Here is a 17,563-nt window from a genome sequence, read left to right on the forward strand (position 1 = left end):
GAAGATGAGTGTGTGCTCAGCGCCGCACACACAGATAAACGATCAATCATGAACAAGTCTGCTTCTAGACCTGCAGAAAAGGGACGCGCAACAATACAACAGGAGCAAGCTATCACTGCGTCAACCTGATGAGGAAATAGAAAATCAACATTGTTTTACTGAACAATCACAATAATAAACCACAGTGCATTTAGTGCCAACCACAGCCTTAAGACATGTGTTGAACGTGCCCAAGCCCATACTTATGAGAGCATCATGTGAGCACCTGTGTGTGTACACGCGCTTGTTTATTAGGGCTGTAGCGAAGCCTCAACGAAGTCGACGGCTCGATTCTAAAAATTTGTCGACGTCAGATCCGGAAGTCGACGCACCGCGCCCACTTGTTGCATCCCCAGGAGTTTGTAAATAGAGGAGGAATCTGCCTGTTTATCCTCTAGTTCGCCCTCTTCTCCGCGTTCACTAACATCTCCGCCAAATACCGAAGACCCGGAACAACGTCCGTCCACTACTAGATTATTTTCCTGTTTTGCCCGCCTTCGTCTCCCGGCAACGGACAACAACTTCCGGGGTCAGATGCGCTGCTTCGTGTCTATCGCAGATGTAGAAAATCACCGGGAGCGCTTCTCCCTTCATTAAGGAGCTTCTTTCAGACATGAGGAGAGCTGTTTTGGTGGTAGCAGTCTCTCCTCCGTGCTGGTCTGTTTGCTGCTGGGTGTTTTTGGTTTATTTAAACTTGGTAACTTGAACTTAACGTTGGTAAAGCTACTGTTAGCATCTTCGCTAACAGCTTCTTGCGTTGGGATAAGCTGTTACGTTTTGGTTTAGAGTTCATCTTTTTTGTGGTGTAGATCTCCCTTTTATTACATTTAGAGTGTTGTGGGTTTTCAATTTAGTATAAAATATCACCTGAGTTTGGTTTAACCCGTAACACCACTCGCCTCACGCACATAAGTGACCAAAACAAAGCAGCATGGAGACACTCCATCTTCTACCACCTCTCAGGCAGCAGCCTGCACTCCCAAGTTCTACACGTCACCAGAACATAACCAACCGCAACACAATAAACGCAGTGTTATAGAAAATGGAAGGCCTGTAGTGTTTATTCTCTTACAGTAACAATTTATCAATTTTTTTGAGGAATTTATTTGAGATTTTCTGGTTTTTGTTAATTGTGCAATAGAAAAATAATCATTAGATTAATTTTCTAAATAGTCATTAGAATAGTCGACTATTCGATAAAATAATCGTCAGAATAATCGTTTTAAAAATAATCGTTTACCCCCCGCCCTATTGTTTATGTAAGGTTTCTCTATAGGAGCGTCCAATAGAGAGTGTGAGGGGCCACAGATCTGCCCCCTAAAGATGTGTAGGAGACGGAAGGAGCTCCAAGTCCCAGAGATCCAGGAGCTGCCCCAGAGCACAGGGACCCCAGGGAGACTGTAACCAGAAAAGCCCCCCCCCCCCCCCTCGAGAGGCGCAGAGGATTGCCCCGGGGGGCCACAACCAGCAGCCGGCAGAGTCCCGGGAGATATCAACGGCAAGCCCACAGGCCCGCCCGCAGCCTCCCACCCCCTAGCCGGTCGAGCCCGGTCGTGGAACTTTCTAATAGAACAAGTAGAGAAAATAGTGAAGATGGATGTGAGTCAGGAAGTATGCTGATGTTTTATATTCGATTTAAAAAGCTTCGTCTTCCCCAGCAGAGCTCACAGAGGACTGTTTATATCCATGCCTGACCCCCCTGACAAATGTGTGCGTGTGTGTGTGTGTGTGACTTGCAGGAGCTGGAGATGCAGGCACGGGCTCACGGTCTGGCCATCACCTCCTCGGCACTCTGCTCTCCTGATCTTGGAGCTCGGACCATCAAGCAGGAGCCCGCTCTGGAGGACTGTCACCAGGACCTGTACACGCTCCACCCGCACCAACGCCACCCCTCCTGCACTCCCGAGCAGCCCGGCGCCCTGGAGCTAAACAACGGCCGCTCTAACTTTTCCGAGATTCACTACGGCGTTCACGGCAAAGCGGGCTCCAAACTCAACGACATCCTGATGGAGGACACCCTGTCCCCTGTGAGGGGGGGGGACCCTCTGCTCTCCTCGATTTCTCCAGACGCTTCAAAGGACAGCAGCCGTAAGAGCAGCGTCAGCATGGATGAGAATGAGCCAGGCTGTTAGCGCCCCCTAGTGAGAGGCACCAGATCGCCGCCCCGTCTGTGTTTACATGTGTTCACCATTTTTATTCAGTTTTCTATTGTTTATATCTCTCCAACCTTGATCGTGAGGACTGATTTTAAGGTGTTTGCTTTAATCAAGACTGTGTTGTGAATGAGGTTTAAAAATAGATGTTTTTGTATTTAAAGTATGCGTTTGGACAGAAGTAGAGTTTTTCCTCCTGTTGATTCCAAAGAAGCTAGATGTGTGGAGATGAAGACTGCTTTTAAAATCACTAGCAATAACAGAAGCAACACTATTTATTTCTATAGTGCGTTACACTCTTCGTGTCTTAGACTTGAATGTGCCACGGCCTTATTCAGACCTGTACGCGTTGTCGTTGTACTGCTATGCACACGTTTTAGCTGATAGTCTGTCGGTCTTCCAGGTGAACTTCCTCTCTTGATCACTATTAATCATTTGTAGACTTGATCTTGTTTATGCATCTTTGTATACTGATTTATATCGACACATTCCCTGGAAACCTCATTTATAACGAGGCAAACAAAAGAGCCTGAGGTGATGAAACGGCACAGAAAACAGAAAAAAATGTCATTTATTACCGACCGGTTTTACTTTCGTGAAGAGAAACAATCAGATCACAAGACGGAGTTTGAGTTTCAGCACATATTTAAAGTTGTGTTCGTATTGTGACCACTTCAGTGACGTGTCACCTTCAGGGTTCTGTTTCTTTTTTATTTTTATAATATGTGAAATGTTTAAAGAGACTGCTTTTGTATGAAATGTTGTCCAACACTGAAAAGAAAACAGCTTTTTAATCAAAGCAGAATTTTAACGTTGGCATTTGTTATGTGGCACACGCTCTTTGCCAGACTACTTTTCGGCTGGTTCAATTGCGCACGGGCTGCTGCCACACGTCCATGAATCACCCGCTAACGTCTCTAGAACAGCAACGCCTTCATGTAGTCAAACTATGCAATGGTTAACGTTGTGCCTGTGGAGCGTCCTGCCTTGAAAATGTGATCTTTGTGAGGTAGTTTAAGGTGGTGTGACGGTAATTACCTTTTCGTTTAAGTGCCTTATAGTTACTTCTGTTACCGTGGTGATGTACGACTACTGATGCTATACTTCTGCTGATGCTAACTCTGGTGTTTGGTGCTTTTGTAGATGAACAGCTGAGGCCGAGGCCGCCTACAGGGCAGCACGAAGGGCTGTTTGTCAGGGTGAGAGATTCACAGGAAGAGCTTTGTTGTAGAAAAACTCCAAAGTGTTCGATGTCAGTTACATTATAATTACAGTAGATGGCTTGTGTCCATAATCTTCAGTTAGAAGCACTTAAAAGGCCACAAACGTTCAAACCGTTTTAGTTTAAAAAGATAAAACTAGCTTAACCCGCTCAACGATTAAGGAAACACATTATTTTGATAAAAAATAACATTTTTTGTGTTAAAATGGGGTTTGTACGTTTCACCTTCGCCTTTGTTCAGAGAAAAGAACTCGTTCAGATCAGTAAAAAGCTCACCCGGTTTTCTGTGTCCTGAAACACCCCCGATGTGAACAAAGGCATTGTGGGAAGTTTTACTTATTGGCTCTAGAAACAAAAAGATGGACAGGATGTTAGCCAACCTTTAGCTCTTTTTCGACTTCCTTTAACAGAACTATATTCATAGCTTTTAGTTAAAATACCAAATAACCATAAAACCTCAGCTCTCATCTGGGTTAGCAGCTGCTAGCCAACTGGAACGCATCATCATACTGCATAAGAACATTTGAGTTGGCTTTAACTTCATTTAATTCAAACCATCCTTTTGTTACGTTTAAATTTGATGCTGAACACTTTGGAGCCGCTGCTGTGTATTACACGCGCCCCCTCCTCCTGAGACTGCTGTGAATGTAGTTCTTGCCAAATGAGTGCCAAAAATGAAAGTTGTGGTATTTATGCAAGAAAAGACGCGGATTAACGGATTACAGGGTGTGAACTTTCAGTGGTGGAAGCGTGTTGACGAGTCGAAGCTTGACTCAGACGGATGACTTGTGCACCTGATGAAATCCTCTGAGCACGCCCCACCCACCGACCGGGTCAGAGCATTCTGTTGAGGCTGCCATTTTTACTCCTGTTCAGTCACTCATGAGGAAATGTGCTCACCCCAATGGAAACTTTTACTCCAGTGGTCCTGCCCACGCTACGTTGCTACTGTTTTTAATGTTTCTAAGAGATGGATGTTGCAGTAGCTACTGTGCCCACCGTTTTCAGATGGAACCTGTAAGATCTATTAAAGATTTATTTCAACCTTGTCGGAGCTCTTGTGCTTTTTTATTCCCTTTAAATCCGAATTATAAATGTTTAAGATGCAAAGAAAAAAATCAAACGCTTTGTTTTGCGTGAAGTACATTTTTTATGACACCGTCTTGCTTTTATCTGTGAGGACATGTGTTTTCTATTATGGGGTGCCATTTGTAAAGTCAAACAGTCATAATCTAACAGCAATATTTTTGGTTATTTAGCATATAAGAGAAAAAATTGGGAGTTCACTTTTTTGAAGTCATATTTTCACCATGTTATTCATACATTTATAAATGTTAAAGTTTCTAAATACATATTTAGTTAGCAAGCTAAATATTTAATTTGTAGTTAAATATTTATTTTGCAAACTAAACATTTAGGTCTGATCATAATATTTAGTTTGTAAAATAAATATTTAATTCCCTAACTAAATATTTAATTTACTAATTAAATATTTATTTTGGAACTAAATATTTAATTTGTCAATTAAATATTTATTTTCCAAAATAAATATTTAGATCCCAGCTAAATATTTATTTTGGAGCTAAACATTTAGTTTGCAAAACCAGTATTTGAGAAATAAATATTTAAGTCTGACCCAAAAATATAAAATATAGTGTGGAGCTAAGTAAGGGGCAGAAATCATAAGATTTTTTCTTCTATCTGCTCCTTTTCATTCAAATGTTTTTTTTCCAATATGTTAATGTATCCTGTATTTGTTTGTGTTTATTTTATACATTGTGAATGAAATAAAAGATAAAAAAAAAGTAACATTGTGGAAAATAAATATTTAGCTGGTGCTTAAACATTTAACTAATATGCAGATTTGCTTGCCAATAAGCGGAAGTTGGTTACCAAAATAAAAGCTGGATCTCGCTAACTTCTTTATAAACTCTTGCTCCGAACCAGAACTTTTTTTATCTCTGGTTCTATTCTTCTGAACATGTCCAACGTGTTGGCTGAAGAAGAGTAGAACCGGAGATAAAACAAGTTCTGAGCAAGAGTTTATAAAGAGGTTAGCGAGATCCAGCTTTTATTTTGGTAACCAACTTCCGCTTATTGGAAAGCGAATTTGCATATTAGCTAAATGTTTAAGCACCAGCTAAATATTTATTTTCCACAATGTTATTTAGCTCCACATTATATTTCATATTTTTGGGTCAGACTTAAATATTTATTTCTCAAATACTGATTTTGCAAACTAAATGTTTAGCTCCAAAATAAATATTTAGCTGGGATCTAAAAAAAATTTTGGAAAATAAATATTTAATTTACAAATTAAATATTTAGTTCCAAAATAAATCTTTAATTAGTAAATTAAATATTTAGTTAGTTAATTAAATATTTATTTTACAAACTAAATATTTAGATCAGACCTAAATATTTAGTTTGCAAAATAAATATTTAACTATAAATTAAATATTAAGCTTGCTAACTAAATATTTATTTGGAAACTTTAACATTTATAAATGTATGAATAACATGGTGAAAATATGACTTCGAAAAAGTGAACTCCCAATTTTTTCTCTTATGATATGCTAAATAACCAAAAATATTGCTGTCAGATTATGACTGAATTTACAAATGGCACCCCATATTCTATGGAATGACACCCCCCCCCCTCCCCAAAAACACGTTGACATGTGTCAATGCTACTCTTCAAAAATACACACAAATGTGGGAATTATTAATTTATGACAAAATATTTTAGATTGTTGTATAACCCTAACCATGACCAAAAATAAATTTTAAAGCAGCCACCAGGGGCTCATCAGGATCACCACAGATTCCACATTTGAGAACCTGCCCAGGGGTCCAGGTAGGTTGTCTGGACCAGTTTCACCATGAGGACAGAAAAATTAGCAAGCTTAAAACGAGACACTCAATATTACTCAAATGTATTACCATCGTATCCCCTAGACACACTCACTTCACAAAGTTACAACAGGATGCTAAAGTTTGGGCAGCCTTGTTTGTCTTCTTGACGTCTTGTATAAATTTTAGGTTGTGACAATAAAAAAAATCAGTTAAATATGTCATAAAGGAGACACACAGTGAAATTTGAGAAGTGGAACAAAGTTTATAGGATTTACAGAAAATCTGCAATAATTGTTTAAACACAATTAGGCAGGTGCATAAATGTGGGCCCCACAAAAAGAAATGAACTCAGTATCTAGCAGATCCTCCTTTTGCAGAAATAACAGCCTCTAAACGCTGCCGAAGGCTTCCACTCACTGTGCAAAGACCTAGTTTAGACGTCCTACAGACGTCTGGACCGACAGATAAAGACATGATCTGCACGTCCATGTGACGTTGAGTGCAGAACAATGAGAGTCTGGATTCTGGCTGAAGGTATCTTGGACCATTCTTCTTTACAAAACATCTCTAGTTCATTCAGGTCTGATGGCTTCTGAGCATTGACAGCTCTCTTTAACTCACACCACAGATTTTCAGTCATTTTCAGGTCTGGGGACTGAGCAGTGGCGGCTGGTGAAAAATATTTTTGGTGGGGCTGTGCTATTTTTCATTTTTAAACAAACTTGTGCTTTCTGAGCTTTGTGCACAACTTCACTATTTCCTGAATCAAGCACAGCTCTTTTATTTCCTGTCTTACATCATTGGACAAACTGATTAATCCAGGTGTGTCTGACTATTGGCACGCTGCCTTGCAGACCAAGGTTGAAAAATACTGCATTAAATTGCACATAAAGTAACACGACCATAAATGGTAAATAGGCAATGCAAGAGGCAAGTAACAAAAACATTTTGTTTAATTTCAACATTTGAGTGAATACGAAAAATTATGAGCAGGTCACTGTTACAGTAATGGTAGTAAACACTACTTAGACAAAATGCCAGAAATTTACACTGTTAAATATTTCTGGAGTGTTGTGCCAAGGTCAACTTTATACAAAGATCAAGTGTGTGTGTGTGTGTGTGTATGTGTGTGTGTGTGTGTGTGTGTGTGTGTGTGTGTGTGTGTGTGTGTGTGTGTGTGTGATACCTCATTTGTACAGAAATGTTGCCCTTCTGTCCTTCTGAGTGGCAAAGCTCTCGATGAGCTTTTTATTGAAGTCAGGAATGTTTGTGACAAGCTTTTTTTCCATGGAGTGCATGGCAAGAGCATTCAGCCCATCCTGTGTCATGGTGTCCCTCAAGGAAAGTCTTAATCCTCTTTAAAGTAGATAAATAAAAAAACAACAGATAAGTACATAGGAAACACTTTCATAGGAAATAACGTCATCAGTATCCTCTTACAAATGTCATATTTCCCAGTTTTTGGGACAATAAAACATTTCTGATTCTCAATCAGATGTTTTTACATTTGAGGTTAAAACATCTGATTGAGAATCAGAAATGTTTTGTCCCAAAAGCTGGGAAATTTGTTTGCTGCAGCAGAAGTGTAACAAGTAAAATGGAATCAGATTGATGTATGTACAAATTTACATGAAATACACATTAACGTGATTGAATATGTATAATAGGTATGTGTGTTGAAATTAGTTTTTAACAGTTATTGCACATTAAACATGTAATTAAACAAATGTCCCGGTTTGTGGGACAACCAAGGATTTCTGATTCTGATTGTCTTGTTCACAGAAATGTAATGTACAGCTTACCTCTGCACCCAGCTGCTGTTGTTCCCTGTCCAAACGTCCTCCGTTTCTTCCATTTCCCTCATCGAGCTGCATGGCAACGTTAGCTCTGCTGCCTAGCATGGCTAGCTTCACCGTGTTGTTGTCCATGTGTGCCCGGGATGACTCGTGTTTCTTCACCTTCTCAGAAAAATGTTTCATGTCCGTAACTCCTGACTCATCCATGCCTTATCTGTCCCAGCCGTTTTGAATAACAAGCACAGAAAGCAAAATAACGCATTAGCGTGATTGCATCCAGCTAGCCAAGCCTTCCTGGTGTACCAATGGCATGGACGTCACGCCAGTAAGTGTCGAGACTCTCCGAGTTCTACCGAACACCAACGAAAGCCTTTGGCGGTAGCTCTATCGCCCATCATGCTTCTGAAACAACGTCGACGCTGATTGGATACATTCCCATTCCTACCGTTTGATTTTCTTGTCAGCAATTGGTCGGCTGGTTCCGCGGTGTTTGGGTGATTGAAACACAGCCCACAGCCTTTCTGTCGCCTCCACCGCTTGGGCAGAGAGCTTCTCACCAATATATATATATATATATATATATATATATATATATATATATATATATATATATATATATATATATATATGAATATATATGAATATATGATTTGTTTTTGTTACAAAACACACAATTAACTTAGAATATGTGATTATTGTTAATTTTATTTTTTTATTTTTTTAAATAAAAATTAAAAACACTGGGGAAAACTGGGAGGGTGGCGCCCTATCGCCCCCTACTGGCCAGCCGCCACTGGGACTGAGATGGACATTCCAGAACGTTCTACTTGTTCCTCTGCATGAATGCTTTAGTAGATGTTGCGCAGCGTTTAAGTTTGAAAGATCCAGCCCCGGTGCAGCTTCAGCTTTGTCACTGATTCTTGGACATTGGTCTCCAGAATCTGCTGAAACTGAGTGGAACCCATGCTTCCCTCAACTTTAGCAAGATTCCCAGTCCCTGTACTGGCCACACAGCCCAAAGCATGATGGAACCACCACCGTGTTTTACTGTAGGTAGCAGGTATTTTTCTTGGAAAGCTGTGTTATTTTTCCTCCATGCATAACGCCCTTGTTCTGCTCAACAACTAAAGTTTTAGTTTCATCAGTCCACAGCACCTCATTCCAGAACGAAGCTGGCTTGTCCAAATGTGCACAAGCAGCTCTGTTTGTGCTGTGCATCACTCTCACACGCAGCATCTCCTTGTGTAAAGTGTACCCGATAGCTGAACGATGCACAGCAACTCAGTCTGCAGCAAGATGGTGTTGTAGGTCTTTGGTGCTGGTCTGTGGCCGACTCCGCTCTCACGTTTCTTCTCTTCTGTTGATCTGAGATTTTTCTTGTTCCTCCACTTGGAGCCTTAACTTGAACTGCGCCTGTGGTCTTCCATTTCATCAGTATGTTCCTAACAGTGGAAAAAGACAGCTGAAGTCTCTGAGACAGCTTTCTGTATCCTTCCCCTAAACCATGATGGTGAACCGTCTTTGTTCTCAGCTCATGTGAGAGTTGTTCTGAGACCCCATGTTGCTGCTCTTCGGAGAATATTCATAGAGGGAAACCTACAATTGGTCCCCTTAAATACTCTTTCTCATAGTTTGATTTGCCAGTGTATGGAGGTCAAGGGTCACTGAGCTCACCAAACCAATTCTGAGTTCCAGTAATTAGTCCTAAAGCTTTAAGAATCAATAAAACGACAACAGTGCTCAAGTTTGTGTTTTGGGTCTAACATCAGACACCCTCGCCCAGACGATCCGACCGTGGTTGATTACACCACAGCCCTCTCTATCCAAATCCACCTAGTGGCTTTTTCTGCAGTTTCAGTTGGAGATCTCATAGCTTCCTTCTTTGCTTTCCAGGTGAGGCCCAGCAGGGAACACTTTACAGAGTGATGGCCCAGCTCACCTCCAGGCTCACAGAGCCTTGCCTCTTGCACTCATCCGCCAGCTTCCACGCTTCCTCTCGGCCTCATCCACGAGGTCTTTCCAGGGCAGTGAGCGCTCCAGAATGGCCAGCTGCTTGGCATCAGACACAATCATCATGTCTGCTCTAAGCTGTGTTGGTGTAATCCTGACTGGGAACTTTAGCCGTTTGCCAGGGTCCAATCTCCAGTCCGTGGCGGTGAAGAGGAGACCTGACTGTGCCTGTAGTTGAATGCTGGGTGTGACAGTGTGAGTGTCCTGTCACAGTGTCCCGATTGATCATGCGCCCTGGCTACTTGGCCAAGGGGATGTCCCTTTGGCTGACTGGTTAGTGCGTATGACTCTCACCCGGGAGTCTGGGGATCGAATCCCGCCCGGGCCCTCGCTTCTCCACCTTGCCACATGGGCATCTCCCTGGCTTTGTGGAACATGATGGCTTTGGTGTGAAGTGGCCCTTGATGGTACCGATGACCTTTGACCCAACACGATAGCCCTTGGTGGTGGGAATCAGCAGCTGCTGAGCATCAGCGATACCGCCCTTCTGAAAGTGAATTTGGCTAAGGAGATGATAATTTGCCACTATATTTCATTTCCATCTCCAGCAAAGAAATTTGAAAGCCACATGTTGAGAAATCTTGATCATCTATGAATAAAAACGTTGTCATCAATTTTCCTCTAATGTCTCATGGTGTTTATTTAGTACCTTATTTGCAACTAATTTGATGATTTTAACAAATCAAACCAACCATTTGAGCTTCTTTCACTGAAACATTTCCCTCTGGGATTAATAAAGTATTTTTGATTTGATTTATTTAAATGGATTTTTAAATAAGAGAAAAAGACAGATAAACCCTACATAGATGTTATAAAGACTAAAATATTATTATTGATGACCAACCTGCCAATCAGCAACATTAGAAAGAACACTTTTAAACAGGAACATCACAGGTCCACATAACCAGGCTGGTGAAAGTTGGCTGAGATGCCAAACATCAGTCATGTTTCCAGCTCCCATTCAGGTAAATATATTGTTTTTGTGGTTGTGTTGTCATGGTGATTCACACAGATCTGTATTTGTTGCCGGGCGGTTTTAACAAACATGGCTGAGGTGTGCTAACTCAGTCTGACAGTTTTAGTGGCTCAGGACACACACACACACACACACACACACACGCACGCACGCACGCACGCACGCACGCACGCACACACACACACACACACCACGTACCGCTGGGACTTCAGACCAGTACCACACCAAGCATGCATGAAAGCTCAGCCTTCTCCCAGAGGGAGTCAGATGCAAACAGAAATGATCATTTCAGATTTCTCTTCTTCACGGGTTGCGTTGCTTTTCCAGCCTCCTTCCAGTAGGATCCGCCCCACCGATGGTCGGCTCTCAGGTGAACCCTAGTGTACGTTCAGTAAAATCCTTCCAGTTCATCCTCACAGCCATTTCAGCCGTTTCGCAGCAGTGCTGCACCCGACGAGAACCTCGTCACTGCAGCAGACACAAAGAGCCATTTGATACCTTCTGTAGCATTTATGCTAGACACGACCCTGGGATTTGTCCATGAAGAATCCAAACCACAGCACCAGCTCAGCCCGTAAGTCCCAGGACCCGTTCTCACGGTCATGGATAACAGGGTGATTTCTTTGATTTCAGTCATGAAGATCGTTAACTTCCTGGATCAGGTTTTTGTTGTTGGTGGCCCTTTATCCTCCCTCTGCTGATTATAGATTGTTATAACTGGGAAAGGTTCTTGTGGGGCTTGGTTCTGGTTCCTAACAGCAGAGCGGAACCATCCTTTAGTCTTCCTCTAGTGCAGTTTGTATACAAGGACTGGATCTTTATAAATCTAGTCTCCTAGCAGGTCCTTTCTTCTTCCCAGCCCCCGGAGCGTCGCTGGTGCCCTGGTCATCCCTGCTTCCACCAGTCTAGGAAGTCCCCGCCCGGTCGACCATCAGTGGGAGAGCACCGCCCAGGGGAAGCTGCTGCTGCTGAGCATCAGTTCAGTTGTCACTCAGGTGAAGATCACTCATCTGAGCTTCCATTCTGTGGTTTCACCATCTCACCAAAGTCCTTTTATCCCCAGGGGACCCAGCTGGTGGGCTGACCATCCTCCTCCATGCCACAGGAATCCATTCAAACTCCAATGTAAACGTGTGAGAAAGCGTTGGTCGTCTCGTGTGAAACACGGGGAAGTAGACGTTTTCTACTCCGAGCCTTCAGGAAGTCAAACATCTGGCAGAAACGGTGAGTAAACTCATATAATCCCTTCATGTGAGTAGACGGGAATCTAAAGAAAGGCGTGATTTCACATAGATCATGAGCAATTTAATATCGATAGAGATGCATTAGTTCACAATAATGATAAATCTCTACAATCTACATGTTGGGTTAGAGCGACGATTATGGGTGTGCTGAAGGTGTTTCCTGTAGATCAGCTGTTTGGATTTGACCTCGGTTACAAACAGATCGTGTTGGAAGTGGAGGTTGTCCTTTTAAAGCAACACGTGGCTCTTTCCTCTACACGGCTAGTGAAATAAACCAGGTAGTGTAGCCTAAGTGCTAACTATCAGTGTTCCCTTTCCTTTGGCTTCTCTGCTCATCGTGGTCCTTCTGTTTAGTAATATACTGTATAAAATAAAAATAAACACAAACAGCTCCACAAATGTCTCATTGTGATGTTGACCACCTGTACAAAAATAGCCGAGAACTAGATTAACGCGCACACAAAGGAAAATAAAGCTACTAACGCTGGAAAACATCATAAGGAAATGAAGGATCCCCAGTAGTGTTTGGTTACATGGATGAAGCTGCTGTTTCTGCGATACAAAGTCACGCGGACGCTGGGTGGAGACCCTGATGTCAGAGAGAAGGCACGCGGTCCAGGTGAAGGTTGGAACGCTCCGGGCTGCCCAGGTTGTCCTCCTGCATCCCGTCTGGGCTGTGGCCGTGCTCGTCTGTGCTCTCCGGAGACTCGTAGGGATAGTTTTCACAGATCTCCTCGTCCTCCGGCTCTTCTTTGATGCTGCGGGGGGAAACGGTCAGAGCCACCCAGAATAAAATCTTAAAGAAACCAACGGAGCAGGCAGGCGGCCTTACTAAGCCTGAGGTGGGGACTGCGTGGCGCTGCTGTCGCTCTGGTATCCAGATCCGTTCGCCAGAGCTCCGTTCATCTGCTCCTGGAGGACATGAGGCAGCGAGTGCAGCGGGATGCTGCCCATCGAGGCCGGGCTAAACAGAGAGCTGCTGCTGTCCAGAATGGCATTCTGAGGAAACATTTGAGTCTTTAATCACAACCTTTTAACTTCTCGCAGCATCACATGAGACAACCAGCTTCTCCTACCTGAAGAGCAGATCCAGCTAGGCTCCGCCGGTCCTGAGGGGTTTTCATCAAAGATCTATCAGAACAGAACGGTCATATTTACACACAAACGGCCCAAAGGCGAGACGTCATCATCAAAGCCTGGAATGGTTCAGTAACGGGGTTAGAGGCGGGGCTGTGGTTATGCACGTCTGCACACGTCTGCACACGTCTGCACAATCTAAACCAAGCAGCTTCTAATGTCTGATGCTATTTCATTCAAAATGCATCTACAGGTGCTGGCCAGTAAATTAGAATATCATCAAAAGGTTGAAAATATTTCAGTAATTCCATTCAAAACGTGAAACTTGTACATTATATTCATGCAATGCACACAGACCAATGTATTTCCAATGTTCATTACATTTAAATTTGATATTCATAAGTGACAACTAATGAAAACTCCAAATTTGGTATCTCAAAAAATTAGAATATTCTGAAAAGGCTGAATATAGAAGACACCTGCTGCCACTCTAATCAGCTGATTTACTCAAAACACCTGCAAAGGCCTTTAAAAGGTCCCTCAGTCTTGTTTTGAAGGCACCACAATCATGGGGAAGACTTCTGACTTAACAGCTGTCCAAAAGACAATCATTGACACCTTGCACAAGGAGGGCAAGACACAAAAGGTGATTGCTAAAGAAGCTGGCTGTTCGCAGAGCTCTGTGTCCAAGCACATTAACAGACAGGCGAAGGGACGGAAAAAATGTGGTAGAAAAAAGTGTACAAGCTCTAGGGATAACCGCACCCTGCAGAGAATTGTGACGACAAACCCATTCAAAAATGTGGGGGAGATCCACAAAGAGTGGACTGCAGCTGGAGTCAGCGCTTCAAGAACCACCACGAGGAGACTCATGAAAGACATGGGATTCAGGTGTCGCATTCCGTGTGTCAAGCCACTCTTGAACAAGAAACAGCGCAAGAAGCGTCTCGCCTGGGCCAAGGACAAAAAGGACTGGACTGATGCTGAGTGGTCCAAAGTTATGTTTTCTGATGAAAGCAAGTTCTGCATTTCCTTTGGAAATCAAGGACCCAGAGTCTGGAGGAAGAGCGGAGAAGCACAGAATCCACGTTGCATGAGGTCCAGTGTAAAGTTTCCACCGTCAGTGATGGTGTGGGGTGCCATGTCATCTGCCGGTGTTGGCCCACTCTGTTTCCTGAGGTCCAGGGTCAATGCAGCCGTCTACCAGGAAGTTTTAGAGCACTTCATGCTTCCTGCTGCTGACCAACTTTATGGGGATGCAGACTTCACCTTTCAACAGGACTTGGCACCTGCACACAGTGCCAAAACCACCAGCACCTGGTTCAAGGACCATGGTATCCCTGTCCTTGATTGGCCAGCAAACTCGCCTGACCTTAACCCCATAGAAAATCTATGGGGTATTGTGAAGCGGAGGATGCAATACGCTAGACCCAACAATGCAGAGGAGCTGAAGACGACTATCAGAGCAACCTGGGCTCTCATAACACCTGAGCAGTGCCACAGACTGATCGAGTCCATGCCACGCCGCATTACTGCAGTTATTGAGGCAAAAGGAGCCCCGACTAAGTATTGAGTGCTATACATGCACATTCTTTTCATGTTCATTCTTTTCAGTTGGCCAACATTAGAGAAACAAACATTTTTTCATTGGCCTTTAGAATATTCTAATTTTCTGAGATACCAGATTTGATGTTTTCATTGGTTGTCACCTATAAATATCAAAATTAAACGTAATAAACATCGGAAATACATTGGTCTGTGTGCATTGCATGAATATAATGTACAAGTTTCACGTTTTGAATGGAATTACTGAAATATTTTCAACCTTTTGATGATATTCTAATTTACTGGCCAGCACCTGTAGAGTAAAGCTTTTTGAGACTTTCGTGTGCATGGATGTTCAGCAGGGGACTGCTGTTAATCTCTGGATTAACTAAAGCAGGGTATGCAGATCAATATAATCCTGCATGACCTGTCAGAATGGTGAATATTCCTGCTCGTGACTAGACTGACTAGCACTGCTGATGGTCGTTTCTCGAGTCTGCGACTCCAGTTGTTGTGTACGCAGTTGCTTAATTTGTAAATAAAACGTTCCCAGAACGCAAATACTGACGTCAAACCAAAGTTCACTAACAGTTCCTCTCAGTCTTGAAAAGTAATAAAAATTGTGCCCACCCACATTTTCCACGTTAACACGTCTCTTTTAACAACGGTAGTTTCTGCTTCAGCCCCCCCAAACTCACTGATGCGCCTGCAGCCTCTCGGAGTTCCTGCTGCTCTAAACATTAAAATAATTATTTCATTTTCTGTTCCTCACCTCTGATGACCTTCAATGGTGTCTGTTTGTTGCACCCAGCAGGTACAAAAACTAACTTGTTTTTATTTGACTGTTTTTCTGTCCTGCCTGTTTATTATCTTCCTGCATCTCCTCTCAATCCTAAAGAGAAACTGCTACCTGGGTTCATATATATTCACCTCATGAGTTACCTTTGAACTGCAGTTCTAAAAGATCTACCGACCGCTAAAACAGCGGAGTGCTCACCGGCCGCATCAGTGAGGTGCGTCACCGAAGGACAAAACAGGTGATGCGCCCCGATCCGCAGCAGCGAAACGCATCAGACACAAATAAAAGACAGAAAACGTAAAAGGAAATGATCCGACATGAACGATCGCGTGTTAAATTAGTTTTTGAGGTGGCGACACCTGATTTGATAATGTTACCATGGCCGTGCTCAGGATGCAGACGTCTGGAGCGCGTCAACGATCAGAGCTCTGCACCTCTCAGCTCTAAATAATCCCCGGAGAGTCCACATAGATAATGTAATTTAAGTAGGACCAGGATCATTTTGGGGCTCCCCGGGGTGTGTTGAGGGCTTCCAGGAGCTCCCTAGCTCACCTGTAATTCCAATCCTGCGTATAGCACAAGGTTGTCGCGTGAGTCGCCGGATCCTAGCAGACAGTTGCCGGAACGGTCCTTTCAAAATAAAATAGTTCCCGGATCTTGTTCCGGCAATATCCGGCTCAAATGAAGCCCTGTGTGTTCGTCTTTGGGAACTTGTCCTTGACCTGCACCGATCTAAAGTAAATGAAGTAGAAATGTCCCATGCCTGCTGTTGTCATATGTAACCATGCCTGGATGACCTTCTTCGTCCTGTTTCTCTTTTATAAACACAACAGGAGCTCTGGGTAATAAGTGCAGACTTGCGGCCTTTGAAGCCTCGACACTTGCTTACAGTAAACACTGAGTGGACTTGTGAACTACAAGGTCAAGTCCTTTGAAGTGGAGCAGCGGACTTCTAGCAAGATGCCAGAACACTCGATGTCCCGTCTCCATGTCCAAAGCCAACATACCCGTTGCCAGAAGCGGCTTTCTGCGGCCGCCTCCTGTGGAACTCGATCTCGTCCACCGTCCACACGGCTCCCTTCACGTTCTCCAGACGCACAAAGCACTTATGCAGACTCAGGTTGTGTCTGACGGCGTTCTGGAGGATTTCACAAGCACATTTTAATGAACATAAAGGCCTCTGAAGCGTGACGGTTGATGTGGTTGGATGTTTACCTTCCAGGTGGCTGCATTGCGTCTGAAATATGCAAAGTTTCTAGTGAACCAGTTGTAGATTTCATTTAATGTCAGCTGATTACGAGGTGACTCAAAAATAGCCTGAAAGACATGAAATGTGTGAGAGTGACGATGCATCAACTGGCATTTTCATGTGTTTTCTGCTGGTGTGGACATTTTAAACATACCTGTCTAATGAGAGATGCGTATGTGAACGGAGGTCTGACTTCTGTGCCCAAGTAGAACTCTTTATTATCAGTGATGTCTGCAGAGAGACAACAAGCACGGGTAAACACGTGGGACAGGACAAGGCTCTAGGACACCGAACCCTCCCACTCGTACCTTGGCTCACAGAGCGGCTGTACCGTCTCCGGACGGGGGTCCCAGTGAACAGGCTGTTGGGGGTGAGGACTGAGGGGGACTCAGACAGGGGAGTCAGCGGCGTGGAGGGTGCTGTGGCACTCTGAGAAAGACTCATAGGAGGGGAGCCTTTGGCCAACGTCCCCGGAGGAAAGGAAAGGCTGGATGGCAGCTTTACCTGCACAAAAAGAGAGGTTCTGTTCTGATGTGGTACTGGTAGAACCATAGCTGTTCTGATGTGGTACTGGTAGAACCATAGCTGTTCTGATGT

The 17,563-nt window shown here is 43.4% G+C and overlaps 2 protein-coding genes across 7 annotated transcripts in view; one reads left to right on the forward strand and one right to left on the reverse strand.

The window, feature by feature from the left end:
* Positions 1-2,404, forward strand: part of mitfb (melanocyte inducing transcription factor b) — a 49,070-nt gene extending 46,666 nt beyond the window's left edge. For all 6 annotated transcript variants that reach the window (XM_015976135.3, XM_015976136.3, XM_015976137.3 and 3 more), the window contains exon 10: positions 1,779-2,404. In XM_015976135.3, the coding sequence (XP_015831621.1) occupies positions 1,779-2,171 (393 nt within the window). In that variant the 3' untranslated portion in view covers positions 2,172-2,404. The remainder of the gene's footprint in view (positions 1-1,778) is intronic.
* Positions 2,405-12,335: 9,931 nt separating this feature from the next.
* LOC107396423 (forkhead box protein P1-B) overlaps positions 12,336-17,563 on the reverse strand; it is a 31,012-nt gene continuing 25,784 nt past the window's right edge. The window contains exons 10-16 of the mRNA XM_054745659.2: positions 17,275-17,470; positions 17,121-17,197; positions 16,933-17,034; positions 16,725-16,855; positions 13,373-13,427; positions 13,129-13,295; positions 12,336-13,054 (exon numbers count right to left, since the gene is read on the reverse strand). Coding sequence (XP_054601634.1) covers positions 12,892-13,054; positions 13,129-13,295; positions 13,373-13,427; positions 16,725-16,855; positions 16,933-17,034; positions 17,121-17,197; positions 17,275-17,470 — 891 coding nt within the window. The 3' untranslated portion in view covers positions 12,336-12,891. The remainder of the gene's footprint in view (positions 13,055-13,128; positions 13,296-13,372; positions 13,428-16,724; positions 16,856-16,932; positions 17,035-17,120; positions 17,198-17,274; positions 17,471-17,563) is intronic.

The sequence above is a fragment of the Nothobranchius furzeri genome, chromosome 15 (assembly GCF_043380555.1).
Source record: "Nothobranchius furzeri strain GRZ-AD chromosome 15, NfurGRZ-RIMD1, whole genome shotgun sequence".
NCBI lineage: Eukaryota > Metazoa > Chordata > Actinopteri > Cyprinodontiformes > Nothobranchiidae > Nothobranchius > Nothobranchius furzeri.